This window comes from Choloepus didactylus, chromosome 2, assembly GCF_015220235.1.
Source record: "Choloepus didactylus isolate mChoDid1 chromosome 2, mChoDid1.pri, whole genome shotgun sequence".
In the NCBI taxonomy this organism is placed as follows: Eukaryota; Metazoa; Chordata; class Mammalia; order Pilosa; family Megalonychidae; genus Choloepus; species Choloepus didactylus.
The window spans coordinates 26,540,647-26,554,361 of record NC_051308.1 but is presented as its reverse complement, the minus strand read 5'-3'; the positions used below and the strand labels follow the sequence as shown (position 1 = coordinate 26,554,361).

The window sequence follows — 13,715 nt, the reverse complement described above, 5'->3', positions numbered from 1 at the left end:
TAGCAAGACACTCATCTGATTTCCCTTTTTACCATGTTTACCAGGAATATGAGAGTTCAATTACAACAAAACTATCCTTAGTCTAGATATCTGGGATAAACAGACCCTCCAGTAGCTATCATAATGACTTTTGTCAAAAGCTAATACTTCAGAAGGTACTAAATAATGAAGTAAATTACCCAGGTAGTACTGTGCTGCTGCCCGGTTTGTATAAAGGACAACATTCAAATCAGAGTCTGCACATTTCTTCTTTAATCCTTCAGTGTATGAAATCACTGCTTTCTTGTAGTCTTTTTCTTTAAAGTAATCATTGCCTTCATCTTTATAGGTCTTGGCCTGTTCTTCTGGAGATCGCTCATCATCAAAAATAATTGACTGGAGGCAAGCCAAGTCAGGATTCTCTAGGGGATCAATTTCTGATGGTGCTTTCTTCATAAATAAGGGGATCTTTTCGAATTCACAATTGTGGGCTGGCAAGTCCACAATTTGTAGGGTATGCCCGCAGGCCGCAAATTCACGTAAGAGTTGATGCAGAAGTCTTAGTCTGAAATCCATAGGGGAGTCCTGGAACTCAGAGAGTAGTAGATAGTATAGTCTTGAAGCAGAATTTCTTCTTCTTTCTGGAATGCTCAGTTCTTTTCTCCTCCTCTATGTCTTTTATCATCTTAGTGAGGTCTTCTCTGGACACCTTATTTAAAATTAAAACACCATACTCCCATCCCCCAAACAACTTCTCCTTCCCACATTCTTGCTTTAATTTTCTCCACAACCTGCTGTCTTTATTTATTTCTATTGCACTTAATACCATCTGACAAACTACATACTTTACTTACTTGATGTTTTTATTGTCTGTCTCTCTCACAAGAATGCCGACTCTAGGAGGTCAGGGGTCTGCTTGTTTTGTTCACTACTGTCTCCCTAGCATTTAGAACAATATCCAGCCCACTTTGTAGACTTTAACAAATATTTATTGAGTGAATAAGTAAATAAATGAAGCATAGAAGCCAACTGCCATCTAAGAAAAAAGTGCTTCTTCCCTCCTCACTGTCTCCCTCCTCAGTTCACCAGGAAGTGGCAGCAGGGAAAGCCCCTTGATTCTGTTCTTTGACGGTGGTTCTCAAAGCCAGAGGGTGGGCTCTGGTGAGGACTATCGCTGGGCTAAGGAAGGGGTGAAGATGGTGGGTGTGGTTCACAAGGGACTGAAATACGTTCAGGTGCTCTTTTTAAGGAACCCCCCAGATTCTACCTAGACAACACAGTTTGTCTCAGAATATGAGATGAAGAGCTGAAAGATGGAAGCAGATTCAGGGGTTTGCCTTTCTTCTTTCTGTCCCCCATCCCTGGAGGGAAGAGAAGTACTCGAGGTGTCCACGGTGGAGAGGGATGGGAGATCCGGGTCCCAGGCACAAATTTTTTAAAACATTACATGTATAAGCTGGAGTCTTCCGAAACTGGGGTAAGACCCCTCTGTGACTGGCCCAAACTCACAGTTTTAGTGATGTTCAGTTAAACTCCTGTGGTGGTTTGGAGCTTTTATGTACCCCAGAAAAGCCCATGTTCTTTTAATCCATTCCTGTGGGTGCAGACCTGTTGTGGGTGGGACCTTTTTGTTAGATTGTTTCCACTGAGGTGCGACACAGCCCATTCAAGGTGGGTCTTAATCCTTTTACTGGAGTCCTTTATGAGAGGCTAAAAGACAGAAAAAGCCCGGAAGCTTAAAGAAAAAGCCCTGGGAGAAGCTGAGAGAGGAAGCCACTGAAGCCAGAAGCTGAAAGAAATGAAACCTGGGAAAGAAGGACCAGCAGATGTTAGCCATGTGCCTTCCCATGTGACAGAGGAGCCCCAGGTGCTGGCAGCCTATCTTCAGAGTTCAGGTATTATCCTGTTGATGCCTTACTTTGGACATTCTCATGGCCTTGGAACTGTAAATTTGTAAGCTAATAAATCCCCATTGTAAAAGTGAACCCATTTATGGTAAATGGCATTTTGGCAGCTTTAGCAAACTGAAACACCTCCCTAGTATGCCAAGGGTGTGGGTATAGGGAGGAGTTCTAATGAGTGAAAACTGGAATTGTACAAGTTAATTTTTTTTTTTTGGAATTTCTTCACCTATGCATTTTTTTTTATTTTGAAATAAATTCAAAGTTATAGGAACAGTTGCAAAAACAATACTAAGCCCATACAAAGAATTCCATCATACCCTGACCCCCCTCCCCCAATAGCTCAATCCACCAACCTTAACATGCTGTCCCATCACTATTTCTTTCCCTCCCTCCCTATTTATCATCCATCATCTATTGCTCTGTCTTCTGAACATATGAGAGCTAGCTGCACACATCTTTGAACATACACTATAATTCACGTATACAATTCCCATGAACAAGAACATTCTTTTATGCAATCCCATTAAGCGCAACTAAGAAGTACAACAGGTTCAACAATGATACAAAGCTTACATTCTATATTTCCATTACCTTATGTCTCAACTGTGTCCCTTTGAGCCACCTGTCCTCTATCCTCCAGTCCCATCCGAGTTCATCCTTAGCATTCAATTGTCATCTAGTTAGACTGTCTTTTTTTTGTTTTTTTTTTTGGTTGTGGAAACATATATACAGCCTAAATCTTCCCATTCCACCCCCTCCCTAGCCTTCCATTAGTGGGATTAATCACATTTAGAATGTTGTAATGCTCTTTCCCACCATCCATTACTAGAAATTTCCCTTCACCTCAAACAGCAACTCCACCCTAATTTCTTAACTCCCCATTGCCCCTTCCCCCATTTCTCTTAACCCAAACTCTACATTTCATCTCTATGGTTATATTCTCTGATAATTTCTTTGTGTTTGCTGTGGGGCTTAAAATTAACCTCTTAAATCCATATCAATCTTGTTTTTCTTTGATACCACCTTCACTTCAATAGGACACATAAACTATGTTCCTATACTCCTCCATTCCCCTACCTTTATATAGTTGTCTAAGATTACATATTTTACATTGAGTTCAAAACCACTGATTTGTCATTAGGGTTTGTGTAATTTATATCATGTAGGAAGTAAATAGTGGAGTTACAGTTCAAAAATTATTGACTCCTATTTGTATTCCATTGTGGTTGGAGAATGTGCTTTGAGTATATTCAATTTTTTTTTTTAATTTCTTGAGGCTTGTTTTATGTCCCAGCTTAAGGTCCCTTCTGGAGAAAGATCTGTGATCACTAGAGAAAAATGGGTGTCCTAGTGCTTTGGGATGTAAGGTACTATATATTTCTGTTAAAATTCTCTATATCTCTTTCTTCTTTCTGTTGTTTCTCTGTTGGTAGGGCTCCCTTTAGAATCTGAAGTAGGGCAGGTCTTTTATTGGCAAAGTCTCTCAGCATTTGTTTGTGAAAAATTAAAGCACTCCCTCAAATTTGAAGGAGAGTTTTGCTGGATAAAGTATTCTTGGTTAGAAATTTTTCTCTCTCAGAATTTTAAATATATCGTGCCACTGCCTTCTCGCCTCCATGGTGGCTGCTGAGTAGTCACAACTTAGTATTATGTTGTTTCCTTTGTATGTGGTGAATTGCTTTTCTCTTGCTGCTTTCAGAACTTGCTCCTTCTCTTCAGTATTTGACAGTCTGATCAGAATATGTCTCGGAGTGGGTTTATTTGGATTTATTCTATTTGGAGTTCGCTGGGCATTTATGCTTTGTGTATTTATATTGTGTAGAAGGTTTGGGAAGTTTTCCCCAACAATTTCTTTGAATACTCTTCCTAGACCTTTACCCGTCTCTTCCCCTTCTGGGACACCAATGAGTCTTAAGTTTGGACGTTTTATTTTATCTATCGTTTCCCTGAGATCCATTTCAATTTTTTCAATTTTTTTCTCCATTCTCTCTTTTGTTCTTTCATTTTCTGTTCTGTGGACTTCTAGGACACTGAGATGTTGTTCAGCTTCCTCTAGTCTTGTATTGTGAATATCCAGAGTCTTTTTAATTTGGCCAACAGTTTCTTTTATTTCCATAAGATCTTCTATTTTTTTATTTGCTCTTGCAATGTCTTCTTTATGCTCTTCTAGGGTCTTCTTTATATCACTTATATCCTGGGCCATGGTCTTCTTGATGTCCTTTAAATCCTTTGCCATGTTTTTGTTCCTCGATTGTATTTTTTTGATTAATTCTGTGAGGAACTTTGTTTCTTTTGATAACTTCATTTGTGTGTTTGGAGTTGGATTCTCCATATTGTCTGGTTTTATCATATGCATTGAGATTTTCTGTTGTTTTTGGCCTCTTGGCATTTGCTCTGCTCGACAAGGTTCTTTCAATTTGTAAAAAAAAGCCTATCTAATTTTTCAGAAACACTGTTTTGTGACTTACACTTTCTCTATGTAACCAGCAGATGGCGTCTGTGAGTCACCTATACCTCTCAAGTCAGTTCTCCACCTTGTCCCCACGGTGTATGGGGAAATGATTCTTGTGGGGTCCAGCTGGAGAACTCAGCCTGGGTGTGTTGCTGGAGCCATCCGCCCTGAATATGGGGTGCTTGTATGGGTGGCCAGGGAGGAAGGACAGCCTCAAAATTCAAATCCCCCTGGTTCCCAGAGATTCAAGGCTGCCGCAAGAGTCCAAGCCTTCATTTCATTTCAGCCCCAGCCCCTCTCTCACAAGTTAATTTTTTAAAAAAATGTGATTCCATTTGTAGTGGAGCATGCATTATTGAGGTGTCATTGGAGAGAGCCTTAACTAAGTTTGAACCTCTTCTGGAACATGTGCAAAATTTTTCCCTCCCAAGGTTCCTATTTATTGTCCTTAAGAGCAATGATAATATTTCAGTCTCAACTGCAGGTGCAATTTCCCCTAACAATACATATAAAATGTCCCCCCCCCAGTTAAAAAGTATTAAGCAAATAAATAAAATGAAAAGTGATTCTATGGAAATGTTATACTCCCAATATTTATTTTTGAGAAAACATTAAAACCCATTCTAATTTGGAAGGTAAATTGAAAACATCACCTGAAATTACAACTCGCTGTTTTCTGGAAACAAGGAAAACCAAATTTTCTTCATCCAACTGGGAAGCAAGAGCATCCTCTTCTGAGCAGAGGTATCCAAAGATCTAAAATCCCAGATAACATATATGTTTACATGCACAATATCTTAGAATTGGTTGTAAAGTAACAAATATGATATTGGCCAAATTTAAAGTCTGATTTGGGTTAATAAGCAACACCTGGATTTTATAATGTCACAGGGTTCCCCATACTAAGAGGAGGCAGTTTGATATATTCAATAAACTGTATGCTCATGATGCTTCATTACTAAGGAATCACTAATTTTTCTTTCTGATAGATGAACCAATGTATCAGACTCATGTTTTTGCTTAGACTGACAGATCTAATAAGAGCTGACACTTATTTGGAAATCAAATCAGTCTTCATCAGGCAGGGTCCCAACTGAGAACCTTGACATTGAATTTGGCTATTCTCAAATGGCTATTCCTTCCTATTTTCCATGGGCCAGATTTTTCACCCCTTTTAGGGAGAGTTTTGGAACTTAAGAGACTGTAAAGTTTCTTTAATTGTTCCAAATCCTACTCTCCAGGTACTGCATGAGAATAAATTATTATGAAGAAAATCCTGAAGAAGATAGATCATCTTTTTTATTAATAAATTGTCAAATTGTGTAACTTAGGGACTCAAAAAATAAGATAGTTGCTCTTCAATTGACTTATTAATAAGCAAAAATAATATTTTTATAAATTAAGGGCACTTAGTATTTCTCACATTGTAAAGTTGAGACTAGCTGATGTTTGTTACTGAGTGAATGGAATGCACTGGTGGAGGGCTTCCAAAGCGGTAGCCTGCACATGAACCACCTGGGAATCAGATTCTGAGTCAGATGGTCTGTGGTGAGGCCTGAGAGTCTGCATTTCTAAATATGCCACTATTGGTTCTCTGAGTGTAAAGGAACTAGGGACCCAATGACTCAACTGAGTATAAGCGAGTCAGGCAGGCTAGTATTTGAGTTCAATCTCTACAACTAATTGGTACTCAGAACTTGGACAAATACACTAACCTCTTTAAATCTCAACTGCATAGTCAGTGAAATCAGTACAATAAAAGACAAGTGTCTGAGCTTTTCTTCAACCAGGCTTAAATGAGATAATGCACTGTCAGCATTAGCTATTAGAGTCAGTCCTCATAATTCATCAATTCCATTTTGCAAATTTACCTACTTGCTAAAATTTGTTTATAAATCCAAAATCAATACTCATGGCTCTTTCATGGTCATTTGTGGACACGTGGAATGGCAAAAAATTTGAGTCGCCTGACATGCACATTCTCAACTGTGGTAGAACAAGGCAACTCTCTGCCTTCATGTTTTAGTTCTCATAACTGTAAATATGGATCCTTTTTGCAGTATATTTAGTGCCATGCTTTTTGCTTTTTTGTGTGTTTTTTGTTGGTGATTTTGCTTTTTAAAATTGCCCCACAAGGTAGTGTTGAAGTGCTGTCTAGTGTTCTTAAACACAAGAAGGCTGTGATGTGCCTTAGGGAGAAAATACTCATTAGATAAGCTTGACTCAGGCATGAGTTACAGTGCTGTTGGCTGAGAGTTCACTATTCATAAATCAACAATATATATTAAATAAAGTGTCTTTAAACAGAAACACATGTGAAACCAGGTTATGTATTAATCGATTGTCAAAAGTGTTGTGACTGGAGGCTCACATGAACTTAACCCTATTTCCCCTAGGAGCAATGGTTCAGTATTCACTAAGTCAGTCAGTGTTCCTGGCAACTTTATAGAACATAACTACTGTTATCATTAGAAAGTCTAGACTGAGAAGGTCTCATGGAAGGGAGGAAAAAAATCATAAATTATATCAAGACCACAACTGCTAATAAGAAAATTAGGCTCTCCTTAGGGGTATTACTTAAAAACCTTTGGTCACAAGTGGGATATAATTGGTTTTTCTGATAAGAAAGAATAATAAAAAGGGCACAAAGATAAGTTAATGGTCTATGGAAACTTGCTGGAAAAAATGTATATGACTTCTACAACAAATCAGAACTGAGGTTGAAATTCACTCTCTTACCCCTTCTACTACATCAGTTCCTTGCTGCCTTCACTTCCTTTCTTTTTTTTTTTAATTTTATTAAAGAAGTTAATATTTACAGAACAATCATATGGGCTTCACATAAAATCCAGGATTCCCATACACCTTTCCACCAACAACACTTGCATTGGTGAGGAAAATTTGTTAGAATTGATGATAACACTTTTTTTTGGAATTCTACTATTTTTTTTAAATACAGTTTTGTTGAGATATATTCAGACACCCTATAATCATCCACAGTGTACAATCAACTATTCGCAGTAACATGATATTGTTGTCCATTCATCACCAGAATCGATTTTTGAACATTTTTCTTAATAAAAAAATAATAATACATAAATAAAAGTAAAAAAGAACACCCAAAACATCCAATCCCCCATCCCACTCCATTTCTCATTTAGTTTTTGTCCCCATTTTTCTACTCATTTGTCCATTCACTGGACAAAGGGAGTGTGAGCCATGAGGTTTTCACAATCATAGAGTCACACCATGTAAGCTACATAGTTATGCAATCATCTTCAAGGTAATTCTACTATTTTTTTAACAGTGGTTACATTTGTTACAATTGATGAAAGATTATTGAAATGGTACTATTAACTATTGTCCATAGTTTACATAGGGTTATTTTCTCCCATATTCCCAACCTATCATTTTTTTTTTCATGCATGTCTTTTTATTACTCATCTACCCATACACTGGATAAAGGGGGTGTCAGTCACTGAGTTTTTATAATCACACAGTCACAAGATGAAAGCTATGTAGTTATACAATCATTATCGAAGATCAAGGCTACTAGATTACAGTTCACAATTTCAGATATTCCCTTCTGACTATTCACTTCCTTTCTCACCTGGTTTAGAATCTGTGGTCTGTCACCTCAATCACATATTTTCACAATCTTCTATTCCTTTATGCCTTTACCCTTCCATACATTGCTGGCAAGAAACCCCACCATTGGCTGAATCTAACTGCCCGTGTTCCTTGTACCCATGCCGCTATGGCGTATCAGCTGTAGGGAAAATCTCCTACCCCACAGATAGGGACCACTAGTCATTTATGGGCTCCAGCCTCTTGGGGCTTTAGTGCCACCTGGCTACCATGCCATGCTTCCCTACGTGAATGTCTGTCTTCCATTGTCCACAGAAACAATTTCAAACCTTCTCCACTCTCATCAAACACGTGACTCCATCTCCTGGTCACTCTCAACAGATGGCCTCACTTCCTATGTCACAGGAAAATAAAAGCCACAGACAAGAACTTCCTCAGCTTCTTGCCAGCCCACTTAAAAACCAACCTGGTTTTGGACTCATCCTTTTTTCCTTCCTTCCCACTTAAAGGAAGATGTGTTCTCTTTTTCAAGACTAATCCCTCTACCTGTTCTCTACATCCCATCCCCTTCTGCCTCTTCAGTATTTATTTCCTCTTACCCCAGTTTCTTTATCCTCTCCCCTTTACAGACTCCTTCCTTTCAGCATTCAGACATGTTCACATCTCTCTCATTTTAAAACCAAAACTACAACAAACAAACTCTCCAGAGTAAATTATAGATAATAATCCTAAGTCCTCTCCCTGCTTTTCTCTTCTCTTCTCCAGATTTCTTCTCCAATTGTTGCTCCTCACATTGCTGGGTTTGAAGGCCTCAATTAGCTACCTTTTTATCTATTGGTTGTAATAGCAGACTCAGTCATTTTGAACTTTGACACTTTCTCCACTGTATTAGTTTTCTATTGCTGCTGAAACAAATTACTACAAACATAGTGACTTAAAACAACACACATTTATTACCTCAGGGTTCTGTAGGTAAAAAATCCAACATGGGGAGAGGATTGAGGGGAAATGGTGGAGTAGGAGGCTCTAAGAATGCATCCATCCACTAGAACAACTATTAAACAGGCAAGAACTGTCTGAATCAATTATTTGATACTCCGGAGTCTTGTAGAACAATGTGCAGCCCCCAGGGAAGAGCAGGAGGAAGAGGCTAGAAAATTGTGGTTAATTTCACTCTCTATGCAGTGGCTGAAATCACCTATTCCTCAGCCCCATGACAAGCAGCAATGACACCCTCAACCTCAGCACCTGGTCAAATTGCTGGTGACTGCGTGACATATAAAAACCGAGTTCTCCCAAATCCAGGAGTGTGGGGTCTGACTGCTGCACACTTCTTACATCAGCTACTTCAGATCACTGGGGTCCTGCTCGGAGGGTGGTCATTGTTCCAGCCAACCACAAACAAAAATGGGAGAGGAGACTTAAAAACAATACCCTTCCTGAAAACTACAGAAAACAGTTAAAGGGCTGCATTTATGGGAAAGTATCAAATCAAGAAAGCACAGATTCAGTGAGCCATAGGAGAAGCTCCTGATACTCTTGCTGGCCCCTTCTTCTTCCCCTCCCAAGGGCAGTTGGACCCGGTGTTCCCTTTGTGGGTCCTTGGCCTCCTTCTGGCTGGGAAAGACTGATCTAGGAAACTCTGCTCCAGCTTGTCCCCCCTGGCAGAATTTGCCCTCTGGACAAAAGCAGCTTGGAGCAGTGAAGGCAATGTAAAAAACAATTGAGGAGGGTGGCCTGAGACAAAGGCTTACTTCCCTTAAGTCCTGAGGGGAGGATATCTGGGAGAGGGAGAAGGACTATTTCCCAAAGAGTAGAGAGGGCATTTATATTCATGTAAATGGGGAAACTCCAAAGGCCACTAGCAAGCACAAGGCCAAGACAAGACACAGACTCAGAAAAGACAGAGAGGAACTAGCACTTTGCATTTGCTTTGGGCTGAACTTCTTGATAGGAGGGCTGAACACTGAAGGAGCACACCAGCCAATGCAAAGCCAAATTGCAAAGACTATTAAGGGTGTTTTTTGTTTGTTTGTTTTTTGTTTTTTTGTATTGGGCTGTTTGGTTTTGTTAGCTCCTGGCACTCAAGACAATCTCTGTCTTATCACTAACTAGATACAAACCTAAGAAAGAGTAAGCACAGGGAACTAAATCCCAGGATACAAACTCAAGAAACAGACAACTCAGGAACTAAATCCCAGAGATAATATTTTAAAACATTAAAATGTACAGTGTGCCAGAAACTATTACAAGACAAATAAACAGGAAATGATGTCCCATCCAAAGAAAGAATAAAATCCAAGAAATATCAATGAAGAAGACCAGATTGTGGACATACCAAAGACTCTAACAAAATGGTCTTTGATATACTCAAGGAGATGAAGGAAAATACAAAGAAAGAGCTAAAAGAGATCAGGAAAACAATGAATGAACAATATGAGATCTCAGCAAAGAGACAGAAATTTTTAAAAGGAACCAAACAGAACTACTGGAGTTGAAGACCACAATAACTGAAATGAAAAATTCCCAGGAGGGTTTTAATAGCAGATTGGATGTGGCAGAAGAGAGAATCAGTGAACTTGAAGACAAGAAAATTGAAATGATTCATGCTGAGGAGCAGAAAGATAAAAGAATTAGAAGAAGCAAAACTAGTGTAAGAGACCTCTGGGACACCATCAAGTACAATAATATATGCATTATGGGAATCTCAGAGGGAGAAGAAGGAGAGAAGGGAGCAGAAGGAATAAGCAAAGAAATAATGATAGAAAACTTCACAAACATGGCAAAAGATGTGAATTTGAACTTCTAAGAAGCCCAATGAACACAAAATGGGATACACTTGAAGAGAAATACACACAGACACATGATGGTCAAACCATGTAATGTAAAGGACCAGGAGAAAGTTCTGAAAGTTGTGAGAGATAAAACAAGGGAGTCCCAATTAGACTAAGTTCCAATTTCTCATCAGAAACTATAGAGGCAAGAAGACAGTGGATTGAAATACTTAAAGTGCTGAGAGAAAATAATTGCCAACTGTTCCCGTTTGCTAATGCTGCAATTATGCAAAATACCAGAAATGGATTGGCTTTTATAAAGGGGGTTTATTTGGTTACAAAGTTACAGTCCTAAGGCCATCAAAGTATCCAAATTAAGTGTCCAAATCAACACGCGCATTCCTTTACCAAAGGAAGGCCAATGGTGTCCAGAACACCTCTGTTAGCTGGGAAGGCATATGGCTGGCATCTGCTCATCCTGGGCTGTGTCCTAGCTCCTCTCTCAGATCCTGCCTATTCTTTAAAATGTTGCTCTTGGGGCATTTTTTCCTCTCTTAGCTTCTCTGGGGCAAACTCTGGGCTCACATGGCCAAAGTGTCAGCAAAAGTCTGCTTTTCCACGGCCATCTCCAAAATGTCCCTTTCTTATAGGACTCCAGTGATTTAATTAAGACCCACCCTGAATGGATGGGGCCCATATCTTCATGAAATAATTTAATCAAAAGTCTAGCCCACAGTTGATTGAGTCACATCTCCATGGAAACACTCAATCAAAAGGTCACACCCTAATCAGAAAGATTAATAAATCTGCCCCAACAAGATTGCATTAAAGAATATGGCTTTTGGGAGGACATAATACATCCAAACTGGCACACCAACCAAGAATTTTATATCCAGTGAGGTGAGGCTTTCTTTCAAAGGAGAGATTAAGACATTCCCAGATAAACAAAAGCTGAGAGAATTCATTACCCCTACGCCTACCCTACAAGCAATGCTAAAGAGAGTTCTTCAGACTGAAAGGAAAGGACACTAGAGCACTTGTTAACACATATATTCTTGTCTTCTACTTTATTAAATCAATGGGTTAAAAAAAAACAAAACATCCGCACTTTTACTTGCACTATTGCCCTGGGGCCTATGCCATTATAGCAGCATTGTCCAGTTGAATTTTCTGTGGTAATGGGACCATTCTACATTCTGTCCTATCCAAGTCAATAGCCACTAACCACATGTGGCTATTTAGCACTTGAAATGTGACTAGTGCAATCAAGGAAATGAATTTTTATCTAATTTAAATTTAAATAGCATACATGGCTAGTGGCTACTGTGTTGGACAGGCACAGCTTTAGGGGATCCCACTCCAGTTCTTTGCATGGGCAAAGATTCCAGAGGCCAAGAAGCCATGTCCACCAGAAGTCTATGCTCATGTTTTTAAACCATACCCTAGATTACCAGGATCCCAGAATTCCCTGCTGAAAGGGTCTGGAGGCTGCTCCAATGTCTGTGAAGCCTCTTACCTTGGCCCATCCTTGTGAAGGTGGACTGCAACCCTGGTATGTGTACCCATAAGCCCTTGGGATACCCAAAAACATAGCTGTTGGTGAAGGTAGGGGTATGGCATTGCTTAGGCATGTATCTGGAGTGTCCATATGTGTGCACACATGGTCCCTCATGATGTGGAGGGAGTCACTAGTGGGAAAAGGAGAGAAATGGGCTAGGGCCAGCTCTTCCCTTGTCTCAGTTCTGCAGTGTGAAAATACTTTTCCAAGAATTTGAAATATTAACTTGGCCTTCTAGGATATCATTAAGGTATATTTGTCAAAAATCAAAGGATAAAACATATTTTATTTATCAAAAGGATTGATTTATAACATTTAAATATTTAGATAAATGGCATATTGGTCTCATTTGTCCTCTTGCCCAAATTTTAGGAGTGGGCCTCCACATTTGACTTGCCTGTCACACTAGTTGACCAGGAAGACTTTGATACCACATTCTTTAGATGGGCACTTCCAACCCCAGTGGCTAATTTTATCATTTTCTTAGATTTTCTGATATTTAAACACATTAAGCTAACCTTTTTCTTATGCTTATGCTCCTTGAGAATGATGTCAAATGTCTTCTTCCTCTTCCTGGTATTATCCTCAAAGTACACAGTTAGACTCTCTCCTCTTTGATGTGGACAGACAAGGTCTGTCCATCTTTCAGTTGTTTGCCAGTGAATAGCAACCTTTACTGATCAGGAGGGAATTCCTTCTATCTCTATTTTTATATTTTCTGTACTGTCCAATCAAAATACAATGTGAGCCAAGTATGTAACTTTAAATTTTCTAGTAAAAAGAAATGGGTGAAATTATCAGTTCAACATGCAATCAATATAAAAAGTTTACATTCTTTTTTTTTTTTTTTTTTTTTTTTTGGAACTAAGTCTTCAAAATCTTATCTAAGTGTTTACACTATAGCACTTCATAACTCAGACTAGGCACATTTCAAGGGCTCAATAATCCTATGTGGCTAGTGTCTACTATTTTGGATAATACAGGTCTAAAGTGTCTAGAATTCAGCCTCAAGGTCTAAAATTCCTATCAAAGCCTTTATGAAGTTTTGCAAGGTCACTAATGATAGAGCCAACATTTCTAAGTTATTTTTGAATAACCAATAAAATTGTCTGGTTTTACCTGAACCATATGAACAGGACGTATCTAAATCCTGGGTCAATCTTTGTTCAGTGTACTAGATTTCTCTTCCTCAGTAATTTCCTTGCCAGACTTACTTTGAAGTGTTGTTTAGTTTGCCCTAAGTACAATACACTCCAACTTTAGCAATAGAAATGATAATTCACTGTAGTTATAGAAAAACAGATTGCCATTGTATAATAGTCAGCAAAGTTGAAAATCTCACAGAAACCTGTAACTACAAATCCCTGAAATCTTGGAAAATTGACTATGAATATATGGTAAGCTTTGGTAGATCATTTGTATGGAAGCAACAGATTCTTCTTTAAAAAAAATAAAAAAGA

General features: G+C 38.8%; 1 protein-coding gene across 1 annotated transcript in view; it reads right to left on the bottom strand.

Annotated features, from left to right (window-relative positions):
- Nucleotides 1-13,715, bottom strand: part of WDR64 (WD repeat domain 64) — a 181,907-nt gene that overhangs the window by 143,931 nt on the left and 24,261 nt on the right. Inside the window, 1 exon segment of the mRNA XM_037811156.1 lies at nt 4,989-5,091. Within this exon segment, the coding sequence (XP_037667084.1) occupies nt 4,989-5,091 (103 nt within the window).